Raw genomic sequence first — 16,606 nt, forward strand, 5'->3', positions numbered from 1 at the left:
GGATGTTCCTGAACCAGACAGTCTGGATACCGTTGGCTGCAATACATGTGTGTGCGTGTGTTGGGGTGGGTTCCCTGCCTTTGATGAAAGGCAAAATAGTTAAGAGGGTCTTGGACTTGCAAGACGGTAAAACAAGATGATTTGCGTGTCAAGCCCGCTCCCCCCCCCCCCCCCCCCCCCCCCCCAACCACCACCACCAACACTCCAACTCCAGCACTGATCTGAAGATGCTTTCATGTTTGACCCAGTTTGCCGAAGGGACAGACAGAGAGAGAGGGCCAGAAGCGCAAGGGCACGAGAGAGAGAGAGAGAGCGAGAGAGAGACGAAAGGGGAAGGGGCGGGAAGTCAGAGGCTTTGCTCTCTGAAATAATAAAGGGAGGGAACATGAACCGAGGTGCGGAGAAACATTAGACGGTGCAGAGTGCTTTTCTAGAACGAGAGAGAGAGAGAGAGAGAGAGAGAGAGAGAGAGAGAGAGAGAGAGAGAGAGAGAGAGAGAGAGAGAGAGAGAGAGAGAGAGAGAGAGAGAGAGAGAGAGAGAGAGAGAGAGAGAGAGAAGATCGAGGGATATTATCTGAGCTGCTGGGAGACAACGTTCTCATGGCTGCACAAAGAGGTAGGTGACTGACAAACACACACACAAACAGCCACATGAGAGGCATTCTTTGAGTGGTTCCATATATTAGACTCATGAGTGTAGGCAGGAATGTGTGCTCGTGTTTCTGGCTGTTCTTTTCTGGAAGTCTGACGGCTCCAGAGTAGATGTTGACCAACACAGACACATGCTGGAGCATGCACTTGTAAAAATGGTACTTCCACACACTGATGGTTGTATACAAAAGCGGGGTCACCGGTAGATGTTATGACAGCTACAAAATGTAAAGTATGAACAGTGTGTTGTACAGTAAACTGTATATGGAGTTGGAACAAAAACATGCATGAAGATTCATGATGTTTCCAGGATTTTCCTGGAAATTGGTACACTTTACAAGTAGGTCTGTTATGTGTAATCTACATAGAGGACCATATTATGGTAAAATGTCAGACTACTCTGGAAATTTTAAGGTTAAATTGTCAATCACACATTTTCAAGTTAAAACCTTTACCACCTACTCCCCATTTGGACAGAGCAGTTCATACGCAGGTCAATTATTTATTTCAGAATGGCTAATGTATTACTGCACTTGAGTGTGACAGGTAACCCCTTCATTTTGTATATTAAACTGCAGGTTTAACCTCATGCGTTCCACAAGATATATGCTTCCCATGTGAGGAAACGTATATCATGTTTCAGCTGGTTTCAGATGAACTAATTAAACTGTTGAGTGCAGAGCATCAATCACAAAACAGTGCCGAAGATGCCTGCAGAAAATAGGTGGCACTGAAAGATCTTTTTGCTGAAAAATATGTGTGCTGGACTAATTCCATTTGTGTTTATCACACAATGCTAAAGTTTTACTTTACTTTATTCTAATCTACTGTCCTCTATTTGCTCTATTGTATACTACTATAGTCTGGTCTGCTATGCTCTGGTTTATTCTAATCCAGTAGCTTGCGGTTGGTTTTAATTTGGCTGAAATATAAATTATTATGACTGTCCAATTCCAACTAAATGAGCATCTTACTCTTAACACTCAAGCTTAATATGTTTGTATTATATGGGTACTGTCTATTATATTAGAAAAAATATTCATTATTTTCTTTTCTTTACCTGTCTATCTGCTGCTGTAACATTCAAATCCCCCCTGGGGTTAACAGTGTGGTCTTAAATCTTATCTTAAACAACTTCTACTAGGGGATATAACATTGAGACATGTATGAAAAAAAACCAAAAGCCTTTAAAAACAAAACATGCTCTTTCCTCACAAAACCCATTCTGTTTGGCAGGGGTGGAGAGGGTGGTCTGTTTCACAGCAAGACGCCGCCAAAACCGTCATAAAACCTATTTTATGGAGCATCACTTTGATATTAGATCATGCTGAATCTGGACTGAAAACATTATCTCACAGCACAGAGTTTACAGCATTGGTACTGGACCTGAAATTTATTTTAAACAAAAGTAATCAACAACAATATTAATAGACTTGTTAAGATAGATTCTATTTGAACAGTTATAAAGAAAGTGCTCCAGAAAGACGGTCGTGTGTGCTGAGGATGGTCAGTGTCAGATGGAGAAGCGCTGAAAGGAGGATGAGGGCATCTGGAGCAATATAGGTGGAAGCAGCCATTTGGCGAGTTCAGGAATTATCTGAGTTTGTCGAATGTGTGTGTAGATGTAACAAATTATTATTATCCTCTGGTACTGTTAGAGCTGTTGCCAGTTTCTACAGTTATGATACGTAACTGTAACGTTCATTTTATTTGTGGAAAACATTTATCTTGGGTAGCCTTGCTACTCGCATAAGCTCAAAACTTGCAGCTCAGAACAGATATGACCACCATATGATGAAGTTGCTGTTGAGATGGTTCAAGGATCCTTACTCTGCAGTTTTACATATTTCACAAGCAGAAGTACCCTTAGGAAAGTGTCTGTCTTCCACTTTTTGTGGCGCCTGTGGCGCATCTGGCATCGGTTGAAGGCGGATTGTGAAATTAGTCTTATTTGAATTTCTCAATGACACTGGACTGTGTGTGTGTGTTCTTGTGGTGTGTATTCATTAAGTGGGTGGTGAGTGTGTGTCAGTCTGACAGCAGGAGTTGTGTAACATGTCATGCTGTTCCGCTCAGTGACTGAGGCTCAGACGTGGCTCATGATTGACTCATTACAAAAAACACAATGACTCTTACAAAGTGAGACAATCTACCTCTCTCTCGTTCTCTTTCGCTTCTCTCTCTTTTCTATCTGTCTCTCTCTCCTCTCTCTCTTTCCATCTCTCTATCCCTCCTGTGTCTCTCTCTCTCCTCTTTCTCCCTCCCTCTCTCTCTTTGGTCTCTCTCTCTCTCTCAAATCTTCCTCTTTTTCACCCATTCTCTTCTGTCAGGTCTTCTCTCTTCTGCTCAGAAGCCTCAAAAGCAGATCACAGACACGGGGGGTGCAGGTAGCAAGAAGCTTTACTGAGGACAGAAAAACTACATAAAACGAACTGGCAGAGTTCAAGGTAGGTAATGTACACAACCACAATACTAATGAGCGATGCAGGACAGGTGAGAAGCCGGTTCGAGGGCTGGAACAGCTAAGCTAGAGAAATGGGCTAGGGGTAAAACCCGGACTGGAAAAGACCTGGAAAACAGGCAAGAACAAGTGACAGACAACAGAGAAACAGGGAGTGGCAGAGGTCAAGAGGAGAAACTAGCTGAATCCCTGACTTGATCTTCACCCTCTCTCTTCTCCCGGCAAAACAACTATTTTATTCTCTCCCTCTTTTCTCTCCTTTGCCCTCGGTGTCTGTATAGCTGGTTTTGAGTGTGTGTGTGCAATGTGAGGCAGTTTTACAGTGTGGAGGCAGGTGAGTACATGTTACTGTGACTAAGCGTGTATTATCTTAACGTGAATTAATTTCAAATGATTCATGATGATGCAAGATCATTTTCCTTATTTATCTGTCATGTCTCCAACCCTTACTTAACCATCCCCCTACAAAAGTGACGTTGCTTCTTTGACACGTCCAGAATTGTTAGGATGACATAGGTGGTTCAGGAAACGACTCCTGAGAAAGTTCTCTTTGAATGCCTGTAATTGGACTGGGTTTACAAGGCTTCATAAGAATAGCGGATTGAACTTCATAGGAGGAAGAGAGGGAGGTAAGGAGGGAGAGAGGTGAGACGGAGAAGGAGGGAATATAGGCAGGGAGGGAGGTAAAGAGTTAGGGAGAGAGTGAGGGAGGGTGGGTGGGTATGTTTTGGCGCGGGCTGTGAGGGTAAATCTGCTGTTAGGAGTCAGGATGGAGGTGGAGGAACACTCACCACTCACTGATGCCAGTCGATACTGGAACAAAGGCAGGATACTTGTCACCAGAGGAGACTGTGTGTGTGTGTTAGTGCGTGGGTGAGTGAGTGAGTGGGTGGTTCATTTGAGAGAGAGAGAGAAAGAGAGAGAGATGGATAGGCCCCTCTTCAGGAAGAGTGGATAGAACATGATAAGAGACATAGCATTGTGTGTGCATGTGAGTGTATACGTGTGTTGCTTATATAAGTGTGCATTCACGTATCTGGACACAAATGTTGTTCAAATGTCCCATCTCATCTGTGTTCCAGGCATGCTTGCTGCTTAACTCTTACACCCCCCCCCCCCCGCCCACCAAACCCCGCCCCCCCACACACACACACACGATCACACAAACACAGAGGCACACACACACTCCCTAACACAAACACAGGGAATTCCAATCCGTCACAGCGATGACATCACAGAATGCCCTCAGCACAAGCAGCCAGAGGAGTTCCCTCATCTGTCTCTCTCCTGCTCGTCTCGTGTCGAGAGAGAGAGACTCCAGAATAAACAGTCAGGCATTCGCTTCTCATTACCCCTCGAATGAGCCCCTTTTAGGGGCTTACAGAGAGACACACACATTCGCATTTGAGCTGTGTCTCCATGGTGACAAGCTGTGCTGCCTAGGCTTGGGGAGGAAATGCCAAACTCAGAGCTTCAGCAGTGCTTCTCAAAAAAAAAAAACTCTCCACAGCTCTCCTCCTCCCCTCCACTGCTCCTCTCCACCTCTTCCACAAACAAAAGAATCCTTCGTTATCTCTTAACAGTTTTACAGCCGTTGTGTCCTGCTATCTATCTGTTCTCCGTCTCCTCTCAGCTCTCCTGTTTTCACCGCCTGCCCCGGAGCAATCTCCCCTCTGTTTCTTCCTCCTGCTCGCTGCCTCTCTTTTTTTCTCTCTCTCTCTCTCTCTCTCCCTCTCTCTCTCTCCCTTCCCCTCTCTCTCTCTCTCTCTCTCTCTCTCCGTCTTCGTTCAGCAAGCAGTGTGTTCCCATAAAAGGACATCAGAGGTGAGTGTTCTCCTTCATTTGCTGCGGTCTCTTTTTGTCTTCACAGTAACATGGTTGTTCAGTCCAAACATGGATCAGTCCTAGAGCTCAGTAGTGGTACAGTCCTAGATCTGTTTTAGTTTTAGATCTGAGTATTAGTCCGGTTCAGGATCTCAGACATAATAGTTCTTTGATGGGATGTTTGCACACAGCAGGTCTTTCCTTGTGTTGTATATGTACCCTTCCTTGTGAGTCAAAGGTTTTAGCTTTAGTTTACATTAGGGTGATGTGTGCATGCATGCATGCGTGTGTTTGTGTGTGTGTGAGGGGAAGGGGGAGTGTAATTATGTGTGTCAAGCGGAGGATGTGGTAGAACCTAGCCAGCTACACAGCATCATCTCAGCGAAGGAACATGAAATTACTGCTTGTTAAACGTCATATTGATAAAGATCCAGATGGTGTGTGTGTGTGTTTGTGTGTGTCAGTGAGTTTATGAGCAGAGACTCACCTCACACCTCCTTTTCTTTAAACAGTGGAAACTAATTTGGCCTCAGCGAAGAATGAAAACCAAACAATCGCAGAACACACAGTTTAGTCAGAGAGTGCATAGTTGGCTCAGCTAGAGGCTCAACTGATGATGTCCTGGTTTCGCTGACAGCTCTGAAACATGCAATTCCTCTGAACTCAAATGTACCATGAGCGTTTCATCATTCATATTTATTGGGATCCCACATGTATTATCATGTGTATTATATAATAGCTTGATGTTCTAGTACCAGTTTGTAAAAGACAGCACTCTTACATAATTTAGTATATTGATGATTTATGGATCTTATTGTCAAGGAATAATCCTCTTAGTAGACATAGCTAAGTGCCTTTGATGTTTTTGGCATCTCCTAGAAAGGTTTGAACAGTCTGGAAACAACATACTTTTGTTGGGTGGGAAACAAAAGTGAAGTGCTTTAAGTTAGACCAGAAAACAGGACATGTGTGACGGAAAATTCGAGTGCGACCGGATAATGGCTCATGTTGTAGTTACGGCACATCAACCCACAAAAACCAGCCCCCCTGAACCCACACTCACACACACAGCTAATTACATGCAGCTGGGACACTAATGCTATTTACCAGCATCTGGACAGAAGATGTCAATTGTACCTCCCATTTTTGTATCTGTCTCTCTCTCCCTCTCTGTCTCTCTTTCTCCCTGTCTGTCTCCTTGTTTCTCTGTCTGCATGTCTTTCTTATCTGTCTGTCTGTGTCTTTCTGTTCATCTGTCTGTCTGTCTTACTGTCTGTCTGTGTGCGTTTCTGTCTGTCTCTCTGTGCGTCTCACTTCGTCTTCACCTCCTGTCTCCACCTCTTCATCTGCCCCCGCACCTCCTCTTTCACACCCCCTCTCTCACACCCCCTCTCTCAGAGATGAAAGGGAAGAACCCCTGGCATCGACCAGTGACCATCCTCATCGCTGTCCTCGGCGTCATAGCGATCGTTGCCCTGGTGACGGTGACAGTGATGCAGAACCAGCCTCTCCATCAGAAGTACAAGGTACCATCATTACACCAATACCTGGGGGGCTCTAGTCTCCCACCTGGGCGGGCTGCAGACGTCACCTGAGTATGAAGACAAACACAAGTACTACACCACACTAATGGACCACAGAGTCCTTGTGTTGTCTAATCTATCCATCCCTTTTTCTTTGTTGTTTTCTTTGTTGTCTCTCCATCTCTCTGTCTCTCTCTGCTAGTATGGCATTGTTCTGGATGCTGGCTCGTCCCACACAGCAATGTATATCTACCAGTGGCCCGCAGAGAAGGACAACGACACAGGGAGAGTCCAGCAGACCCACGCCTGCAAGGTCAATGGTAGGCACACATGACGCGCACACACACATACAGACAGACATGCCCACACACACGTACGTACACACACACTTGCACATATAGACACACGCACGCACTCATGCACACACAGACACACTGACACACAGACACGCACGTATCCACACAAACACCCCCACAAACTACTGGTTCATACATTAAGAGTGCATTGACTACAATAACTCTAAACAATCCATGCTCGCGATAATAATCTTTAAATGTGGTCAAGCTACCATGTATTTACAGTTTGTAAACCTTTGTAAAATTTACAGTTTGTAAATTTTTTACTGAATTGCCAATAGTCTTTAGAGGACACTTGAACTCAGTATCGATGTGTTTTAATTCCCAGATGAATACCTAAGTTAACCTTAACATTTCCCGTCACACTCGTTTCCTTTACATCGTTACGGTGCGTGTCTACTATTCATTGAAAATGAATTGCAAGCCGACACTCCGCGCCGCTCTGCTCCGCTGTAGTGGACACTCACCGTTAATGTTATACACTCAGAACCGACCAAATGCTTTTTGGCACTGAAATAAAGAGAAATCATTGAAATTGTATTTTATGGACGATTATAGGGGCCAAAACAAAATAAATTCATGAATAATTAAATGGTTAAATACTTGAATAAATAGTTATATAATAAAAAGGTTAAATAAATGACTAATTGAATGGCTAATTGACATACAAAATGTATAAATTACAAATTAAATGAGACACTAAATATATAAATGTTACATGTATTTGTGTGTATATATATAGATTTACGTTTTCATGTGTTCACATTTATTTATACATTCATTTATCCATGTTGTAAAATAATTCTGTCATCACCCATCAAAAGTCAGGGGGCGGGTTAAATAATTATTTATAATTAAGTATTTAGCCATTCAATTATTTAGTTTTAGCCCCTATAGTATATCCTCCACAGTATTTGGTCTTCTTCATTGCCTACAAATAGAAATACAACAATTAGTATTTTTATTGGCCATTAATTGTTGCTACAATTTACATGATTTACCTGTGACCATACCCTGCTGTAACTGGTGTTCCAGGAAACCAATTTCAAGATTATGGGGGGTTGATTGGCCAAACAACCAAAACGAATTCCCTTATGGTTTGAAGGAAGATGCGAAACCGAACAATCTATTTACCAGTGGCGATTTTAGACTATTTTTACGGGTGCTCAACTATGGCAGCTGCTGGTCTTTCAAAAAGGGGAATTTCATTTTCGGCCTACATCATAACATTGTGAATTTATTTATGTGGGAATTAGGTTAACCTGAAACAAAGAATGTGGTGTATAACTGAATGAAATGTATGTAGAGCGTCTGCTAAATGACTAAATGTAATGATGAATATTGGCAAGCAATTTTGCCAAGCAAATACCAAGAAATAGGTTGCAGCAGTTTCTACTGCACTTGTAAAATCCGCGATGGGACTTAGCTTGAATTCCGGGCAGGGGCAACTGAGAACCATTGTTCGTTTTCTTCATGGTAGGTTTTTGAGCCACGCTTTGTCTTGTCCTTCGCCTGTAACCTGTTTGCCTTGGGTGACCCTACCAGGGGCATAAAGCCCTCGACAACATAGCTTCCAGGATCCCTAGGACACGCAAACCCTTCCACCGCGGTAAGGTGGTGACTCAGGGAGGGGTCATTCATTCAATATTTTCCATAATAATAAATGTATTGTTATCCAGTGAAATTTGTGATTTATTAGCAAGGGGGTTTAACACTTTTGCAAGGCATGTATCCATGTCACATTCTCATTAGGGGCTGAGCACCCCTAAAGGTCTGATCCTAAAATCGCCCATGGTATTGACATTAACCAAATAAAGCCAGTACCAATGGAATTACAGTTATTTGACTCTATGGGTTAAATCAGTGCAAGAATAGTCAAAGTAAGCTTAAATAAAATAAACATTTACCGTAATAACATTGCAAATGTTATCAATTACAAGGCAAACAGGTTACAAAATGAAGGTTAACTTGTTAGAAAAATCTTTTCTCAAGTAGTCAATGAAGTCAAGAAAGTTTATTACTTACGCATGCAGCAAGGTGCATGTCCCTGGTGGTACAAAGTTGTCTGAGAAACTAGTCTTCATACAACACTATATATACAACATTGATAAGAGTTCTCATCCCCTGGCTCTGCATAGCAGCTGTCTAGCTGATAGTGTTTATCCTAAAGTTCTCGCGTGCGTGTCGTCTTGGAGTGGAGTTTAATACTGTAATATTAACGGACAGTGTGGTTAAATGTTCAATGTATGGACTGGCTACTGCATTCAAATGTATGCATTGACTCAGCCAGCAATTGTCTCCCACACCAATTGTCTCTTTGCTTTTGGAATATGTGCTCAGATTCACCATAAACACGTATTAACACTTCTATCTGAAGTGTGTTGAAGTAGGACAAAGTTTTTTTGTCGCCAGGTGCCATCTTGAATCCTAGTACCAGAGCTCCATTGATGTTGGCTTTCAATAATTCTCATGCCCGCTCTTAACTCAGAGTGGATGTACTCCGAGTTGATTTAACAAATTCAAATCAGCTTTTCTGGAACAAAAGTTTCCAATTTGAGGTTAAATCAGTTTAGGGTTAGGTTCACAGTTTGTTGAACCCGCTTTCTGGAATACCCCCCAGCTGGCTACATTTCCATCTGTGGTCAACAGCAAACAGATGTATAACAAACACAGCACAAAGGTCCATCCTCTCCTGGCCATCTTATGCCTAGACATCATTTTCTCTCTCACTTCAACATCCATTAACCTTCTCCTCCCTCCATCTCCTCCCATTCCTCTGTAAGTCTGCCGTCTCATCTGTGTTGTTGTGCAGGCCCTGGGATCTCCAGCTACTGGTCGTCTCCGAGCCAGGCCGGGGACTCTTTGAGGAAGTGTCTTCAGGACGCTGAGCGCCAAGTGCCCCTCAGCAGGCACCAGGAGACCCCCCTGTACCTGGGGGCTACCGCTGGCATGAGGCTGCTCAGGTACACACACACACAATGACAGGTGGGCCAGCCCAACCTCTGTGTATGTGTGCATCACAAATGTGCACTACAGTGAATAGTGTGTGTGTTTGTGCTTTCCAGCAAAGAGAACCGGAGTGCTTCGAGTGAGGTGTTTAGAGCAGTGGAGAGGGAGTTGCAAAGGTTCCCCTTCTCCTTCCAGGGAGCTAGGATCCTCACAGGTCAGGAGGAAGGAGCCTTCGGCTGGGTCACTGTCAACTACCTCGATGATCGCCTCCGACAGGTTTGTGTTTGATTGTGTAGAAGGGTAAGCACATGTTAACATATCTGTTAATGTCTGTGTGTGTGTGTGTGTTTATCTCAGGGCTTGGGAACTAGAGGAGCTCTTGACCTGGGCGGAGCCTCCACACAGATCAGTTTTGTGTCCAATCAGGAAGTGGAGTCATCGGAAAACGCTGTAGCCTTTCGTCTCTATGGAAACGACTACCACCTGTACACTCATAGCTTCCTTTGTTATGGTAAAGACCAGGTGCTAAAACTAGCCCTGGTCCAGCTCACAGAGGTAAGCCCAGGCTTTAACCTGACAACATGGAAACTGAGGGAGTCTGTGTTTTTTAATTCACCACAAGGACAGAAAAACGACTAACATTCTATGGTCAACACCTGCCCTCTCTCAGTCAGGTGAAAGGCAAGTATCAGACCCATGTTTCCACCCAGGCTACAACGTCACTAAGGAATACTCAGCTGTGTACAACAGCCCCTGTGTGACAGCCAGGAAATCAAAGGAAACCAGTTTCACCCACATTGGAACAGGAAATGCATTAAAATGCCAGGAAGTGGTCAGAAGAGTCTTAGATTTCGGCAGATGCAACTTCAGCTCCTGCTCCTTCAACCAGGTCTACCAGCCACCCTTGAGAGGAACCTTCAGGGTGAGTCTTGTATCCAAACACGTATAGGTCATGGCAAAAGCATCATCTGCACAATATCTGTGTTTTCCCCCTAAAACTTTAGTGTTAACCCAAAAATGTAATGTGCTACTTAATGTGGCAGGTATCGAAAAACAGACTCTGTTTTGCATGGAGGATGGGTGGGTGTTATTTTGGCTTGCGGTGCCTGGGGTGGGCAGGACCTCCAGGAGTGGTTGTTGACGTTGGCCATGGTTGTGTTTGGCTCCCCTCAGGCCTTCTCAGCCTTTTACTTTGTGATGAACTTCCTGAATCTGACCTCTGACCCTTTGGAGAGAGTCAAGGAGAAACTAGAGCACTACTGTGCTACACCCTGGACACAGGTCAGTCAACACACACGAGCACTGAATACTGTCTTTCTTACTTTTCGGGGTAGCTTGGGTACGTGTGTCATGTTTGGATGTGTTCCTGCTGTGCTGTGTGAAGGTAAAGCAGGATCATCCAGATATCAAGGAGAAGTACCTGGCTGAGTACTGTTTCTCTGGGACCTACATTGTCACCTTGTTGACGGAAGGCTACAACTTCACGTCAGAAAGCTGGAATGACATCAAATTCATCAAGAAGGTAGGATGTGTAAACACACACAAGGATGTACATTGTATGAATTTCCTGTTTTTGCTGTACCCTCAACCCCACCCTTCCTGCCTATGTGTGCGTGTGTGTAGATATCAGGGAGTGACGCTGGCTGGACGTTGGGCTACATGCTGAACCTGACCAACATGGTCCCAGCAGAGGCGCCTGACACGCCCCCTCTCCCCTACGCAGGCTTCGTCACCATAGTGACCTGCATGGCCTTGCTACTCGTCTTCCTTCTGGTCCTCAGTCTTCGCTCCTACTGGCCACGCTGTCGCCCCGCCCAGACACGGATCATATGAACACTCCATCATGCTCTGTATAGCAGCCATATACTGTGTGTGTGTGTGTGTGTGTATGTGTGTGAGCGAGACAGAGAGAATTTGTGTTTGACTTGTGACATGAGAATGTGAATATGATGTTAATACAATCATGTTTATAAGAAAGGACACTGATTACTGAAACTCCGACCAATTTGTCCTCAGCTGCCATCATTTATTGACAATGTATTGAATGCTGGATGATTCCTCCATATTTGTAATGTAACTGTCAATGGAGACAAGCTGATTTGAGCACAGAATGCATGCTTTAAGACTATTCAATGGTCAGTGTTCATCATGATCGTCAATGGAGATGGCGAGTCAACGCACATACACACACGTCAGTAACATACTGACCTCTGGTGGTGAGAGGCGGGACGCCAGTTCTGCATATTGTAGGTATGTACACTGTTTTTAAATCATCATCTCATTAATAAGACTAACCAACAAACTGGAAGTAAGGTGAGACTTCAAGCTATTCTACTCCTTACTCCTTTGAATCCCCTACATACATAAGCTCATTATGTACAGGGCCAATGGAATATGTAAATACCTCTGTAGCTTTATAAAGAATGTAATTTGACATGTAAAGTCTAAGATTATCTTTCGGGGGGGATTGTGCCCCTTGGGTTTTGACTCAAACAGGAAGCCACAGCCTAAGTTTCCATCCATTTGAGACCAAAGCCCTTCCTTTGTGTCAAAGATACAGGTCTTATCTGAAAGGAATAAAATAGAAAAAGGAGAAAAATACAAACACTAGTCCTGTGATATTTAATATATGGGTGGTGCCACTTCCTGGATATTCGTTGGCACTGGCTGACCTAAGAGCTCCTCTAGAGGGTTATGATAAGAAGTTACTCAGTAGTGTGGCCGGTACACACAAGCACACATATCTTTTCAAGGCCAGTTCCCTTCACTGCAGGAAGTGTAGAGCTGCAAATCCCTCTTTACAAACAACTTGTCATCAGGGACCCACCTCCATCCTCACAATCTATATCTGGAAACTCTCTCTCACACACACACGACCTGGAAACTCTCTCTCTCAAACACACACACACACACACACTCATTCACTCATGCAGTTCCCTCCTGACACAGACTCATCTTCTGAGGTGGTTGACATGGACAGGCGCGGTCGTCTCCAGGGGGTGAGTAAAGGGGGCGGGATCTTCCAGGCGGAGGGAGGCGGCCTGCGCCGACACGTAGGAGAAGTTAGGCAGGCCCAGCGGCGGAGCAGTCATGTGATCAGTCAGCTCATTGTCGTCTGTGTCGTCCACCATATCGGCCATGTCCTCTGGGATCTGGCCGTCCCGCTTCCCTCTGTAGAACTTCTTCCGGAAGCTCTTCAGTTGAGGCACCTCACACCAGGTCTCCACCACCACTAGCAGACACACCAGACCCAGCAGAAGATACACTGGTACACACACACACACACCAAGGGGAGAGAGAGAGGATTACGTTGACTACGGTCAGATGAACCAACATGTGATGGCTAGCCAGTAGAAATATAGTCATAAGAACCATCCTGTGATGCCCAGCCAGTACAAATACGGTCACATGAACCAACCTGTGATGGCCAGCCTGTAGAGTAGCCGGTGTGGGTTGGTGGTGGTAGGGTGGGTCTCCCCTGGCACATAGTCTCCCAGCCCTATGGTGGTCAGGGAGATGAAGCAGAAGTAGAGAGAGTCCAGAAAGCTCCAGCTGCTTTCCCAGGCCTGGAACACCAGCGCAGGGAAGAAGAAGAGCAGCATAGCCGAAAACAAGGTCAGGATCAGGGCGTGGCCCACAGCGCCCCTCGTCCGGGGTACTGCCCACCGCACCTGGAGGTGGGCCAGGGGCCTCCGCGTCACCACCACCATGATCCTCTCCACCACAGACGAGATGAACAGGAGGGTGATGGGGATTCCCAGAAGAGAGAAGACTATGCAAAAGGCCTTTCCACCATCTGACAAGGGGACGGTGTGACCATAGCCTGAGACAACACAAACAAACCCACCAACAAACAAGGTGAAAATGTATTAAAAATTTGTTTACAAGATGACAGTTATTTGAATTTATCCTTTCTTCTTTTCTCTCTCACACACACTGATTATGGCAAGTTCACAGTCCAACTCACCTGTTGTGGTTAGCACAGTGCTGGTAAAGAAAAGCGATGATATAAAGTCCCAGTTCGAGTTGCTGACGTTACCGAGCATTGACACGCCATAGTTATTGGCCTGAAGTGCACGAGACAGTATTTTTTCAAGGAGCTCGTCCGACACGCAAGCATGGTCCTGGAGGAACTTGTGTCGGAGAGCTTGTAGCTTTTCACGTAATTCAGATTCGTAGGGACGCTCGACGGCTGAAAAGACCCCGGCGCCAAACAACAGGTAGAGTACATAGCACAGCAGCAGCAAAGTGACGTTTAGTTCCGATTGACGCCGCTCCAACAACCGTGTCCACCAGCCTCCAAAACCTTGGACCATTGTAAACAGAAGCTAACTATACTTAAGGAAATACGGTTTATGTTACACTAGGTACATATAGTCCAACATAACTAGATTCTCCAAGTTTCTACCAGATATTCTATGGAAGTGAGGTTAGTTAATTCGTTTTCGGGAGAAAATATCTCTTCCTCATTCTTCCATGGCCAAACCCAAGGTGATGCCCGACCTGACAATGAGAGAGGCGCAGAGGCATTACGTCAGCGATTGTCACCTGGCCAGGTGTACAGGTGTGTGTGTGTGTGTGTGTGTGTGTGTGTGTGTGTGTGTGTGTGTGAAAGAGAAAGAGAGAGCGATCAGCTGTGATTAGACTGTTGTAAATGTAACACCAAACAGGTTTTTCAGGTTTACATCTTAATCGGTGGCTCATTCACCGTGACAGTGCCGTTCTCACAGTGTTTTACAACTATGTGAAAATTAAGCAATAAGCCCCGCGACTCAGTGTTTGGCGCTGATTTTAGAACAGGTAAGGGGAGTTGTTAGCCACGACGCGAAGCGGATTGCCGAAAACCCCCTTACCGGTTCCAAAATCAGCGCAAAACACGGATTCGCGGGGCTTATTGCTTTTCTAAAACTGTTACTACAAATATTTGATATGGTTTCATAAATAAAAACAATTAGAAACAAAATAGTTTAATAATAAACCGTCATTCTTCCGCCACTACAAAGTAGGCCTATAGTTCCTACATAAATCCACGCAGCCAGATGGACACCTTTGCCGTGTTTTTTTATTTGAAATATTCGATGCGCAGTAATATGGAATGTTAAAGACTGTTATGAGGACAACCTAAGGTTATGCTGGATTTTACAACGGCATGGAATGCGATATAGCCTATCAAAATCAAGGATGGGAACAACCAGTTTTAGAATGTAGGCAACAAGACACCAAAGCATTGTTACATCACAAAGTTATTTAGTAACTTGAAGTTGATTCATTTCGACTATATGGATGGACCTCAAATTATATTTTATTTTGTAAGACTGATGCATGCTTGGGGTATCTAGATTTCTTTGGGTTGATTTGAAAACAAAACACAAGTCGAAACCAAAGTGCCCTTCACATCCAGCGAAGAACGATACCACGCAACCAGTGGCGGCTGGTCAATAGAGGGCGCCGCCCTCCCTGGTGAAAAGTGTTTTAGATTTTTGTTTTTCATGTAATATATTTTCTAAACAATAACGACTCATTTTAAGCATGACTGCGTTAAAAATACACAATAAAGTGTTGTGTATATATATACACTTCATGCTCGACATCTGGGGCGCTAGAAAAAGCGCCCTCGAAACGCGTACCAACCTGGCGATAGGTGAATTGCTGACCGTTGCTAACAAGAAACACATATTTAGCCAATCAGCGTCCTCAAAAATGATGCATAAAGGGCGCTGTAATTAGCGCCCCAAGCAGAGTTAAGTATAGAAGTGATTTTGCGACTGTAGGGCCTACTTAACCTTATTGAAAATGAATGACTCCGGACCCAAGCCCCCACCCCTCGCCCCTCGGCTTGAAGCAACGGCCCCGGTGGATGTAGGTGGTATTGCATGTACGGTTAGGTTTCCGACTCTTCCGGTCGTTTTTATTCTATTAACTCCATTCAACATTTACAAAAATATCTCCCCCAATAATTTTTGTTTGATTCTCGAACCTGGCTCATACTACTAGCTTTTTCATCGAATAATTTTTCCCGATTTCTGCTAAGTTTGAAACCAATCCGAAATGGGTAAACTAGCAACCCATTTATTTGCTTAGTCAATGAAAGTTTCCTGCAAATGTGCTGGCGGATACTAACAGGGCACGAGCACACAAGTTCACATTGGCCGATAGCCGATTTACATGAGCTCTCGGAGCTAGGGAAAAAAAGAGCCACTGTTTAAAGTTAGACAGGAAGACACGGAAGTGGAAAGATGGCCGCGTCCAGTCTCGCGATCTCGCTTGCCTCACTGCGCCACTGAGCACATTTCATAGAAATGAATGGGGACGCCATCTTGGAAGACAAAAGTAGCTTACTCTAGTTATATTAACTCTATGCTCCGGACCGGACTTCAGATGTTCTCATTTCTCAAATTCTGTCAGATATCCTCTCCAAAATCCTTTTGAGAGGAGAACTTTAGTGGAGAAAATACAAATAAAAGAGTTTGGCCCAACCTGACATCAAAATTACACAACAGGCGAGTGAAAAGGGTAAAGGTAAATCATACACAGAGGTTTCTCCCACAATTGGTAAGCTACAACAGAAAGGCCTGGCTAACTGGATGCAGTCATGTCAATGCCTTATTTTGCTTCCCGTACTTGCTTTTTATAACATTCGGAACAGATACAGCATGGACTGTTACAGGAGTTAAGGACATTAAACTTTTATCTGAGAAAACAAAACAAGTGCACAAAGGCACACATGGAGAATACAATCAAGATAGCCATGCTAGGCAGAGACAATCACTATGCAACTGGACGAAGGTCACCGGATTGAGGTGAGGAGAAACAACGAAGAAGTGGATAAGAACAGGCACGTT

At 44.4% G+C, this 16,606-nt stretch overlaps 2 protein-coding genes across 2 annotated transcripts; one reads left to right on the forward strand and one right to left on the reverse strand.

The window, feature by feature from the left end:
• The first annotated feature begins 363 nt into the window (after nt 1-363).
• entpd1 (ectonucleoside triphosphate diphosphohydrolase 1) lies at nt 364-12,365 on the forward strand. Its single transcript, XM_047032060.1, has 10 exons — nt 364-616; nt 6,335-6,462; nt 6,662-6,779; nt 9,628-9,778; nt 9,881-10,040; nt 10,122-10,319; nt 10,435-10,686; nt 10,938-11,045; nt 11,149-11,286; nt 11,388-12,365. The coding sequence occupies exons 1-10, from the start codon at nt 601-603 to the stop codon at nt 11,595-11,597; spliced, it is 1,479 nt and encodes a 492-aa protein (XP_046888016.1). The 5' UTR covers nt 364-600; the 3' UTR covers nt 11,598-12,365.
• Nucleotides 12,366-12,509: 144 nt separating this feature from the next.
• On the reverse strand, nt 12,510-14,296 carry LOC124475451 (potassium channel subfamily K member 1-like). The gene is made up of 3 exons (XM_047032061.1): nt 13,732-14,296; nt 13,183-13,587; nt 12,510-13,029 (listed from the first exon to the last, which is right to left on the reverse strand). Exons 1-3 carry the CDS (start codon nt 14,078-14,080, stop codon nt 12,716-12,718), a joined length of 1,068 nt encoding a protein of 355 aa, XP_046888017.1. The 5' UTR covers nt 14,081-14,296; the 3' UTR covers nt 12,510-12,715.
• Nucleotides 14,297-16,606: the final 2,310 nt, after the last annotated feature.

The sequence above is a fragment of the Hypomesus transpacificus genome, chromosome 13 (genome assembly GCF_021917145.1).
Source record: "Hypomesus transpacificus isolate Combined female chromosome 13, fHypTra1, whole genome shotgun sequence".
NCBI classification, from domain to species: Eukaryota; Metazoa; Chordata; class Actinopteri; order Osmeriformes; family Osmeridae; genus Hypomesus; species Hypomesus transpacificus.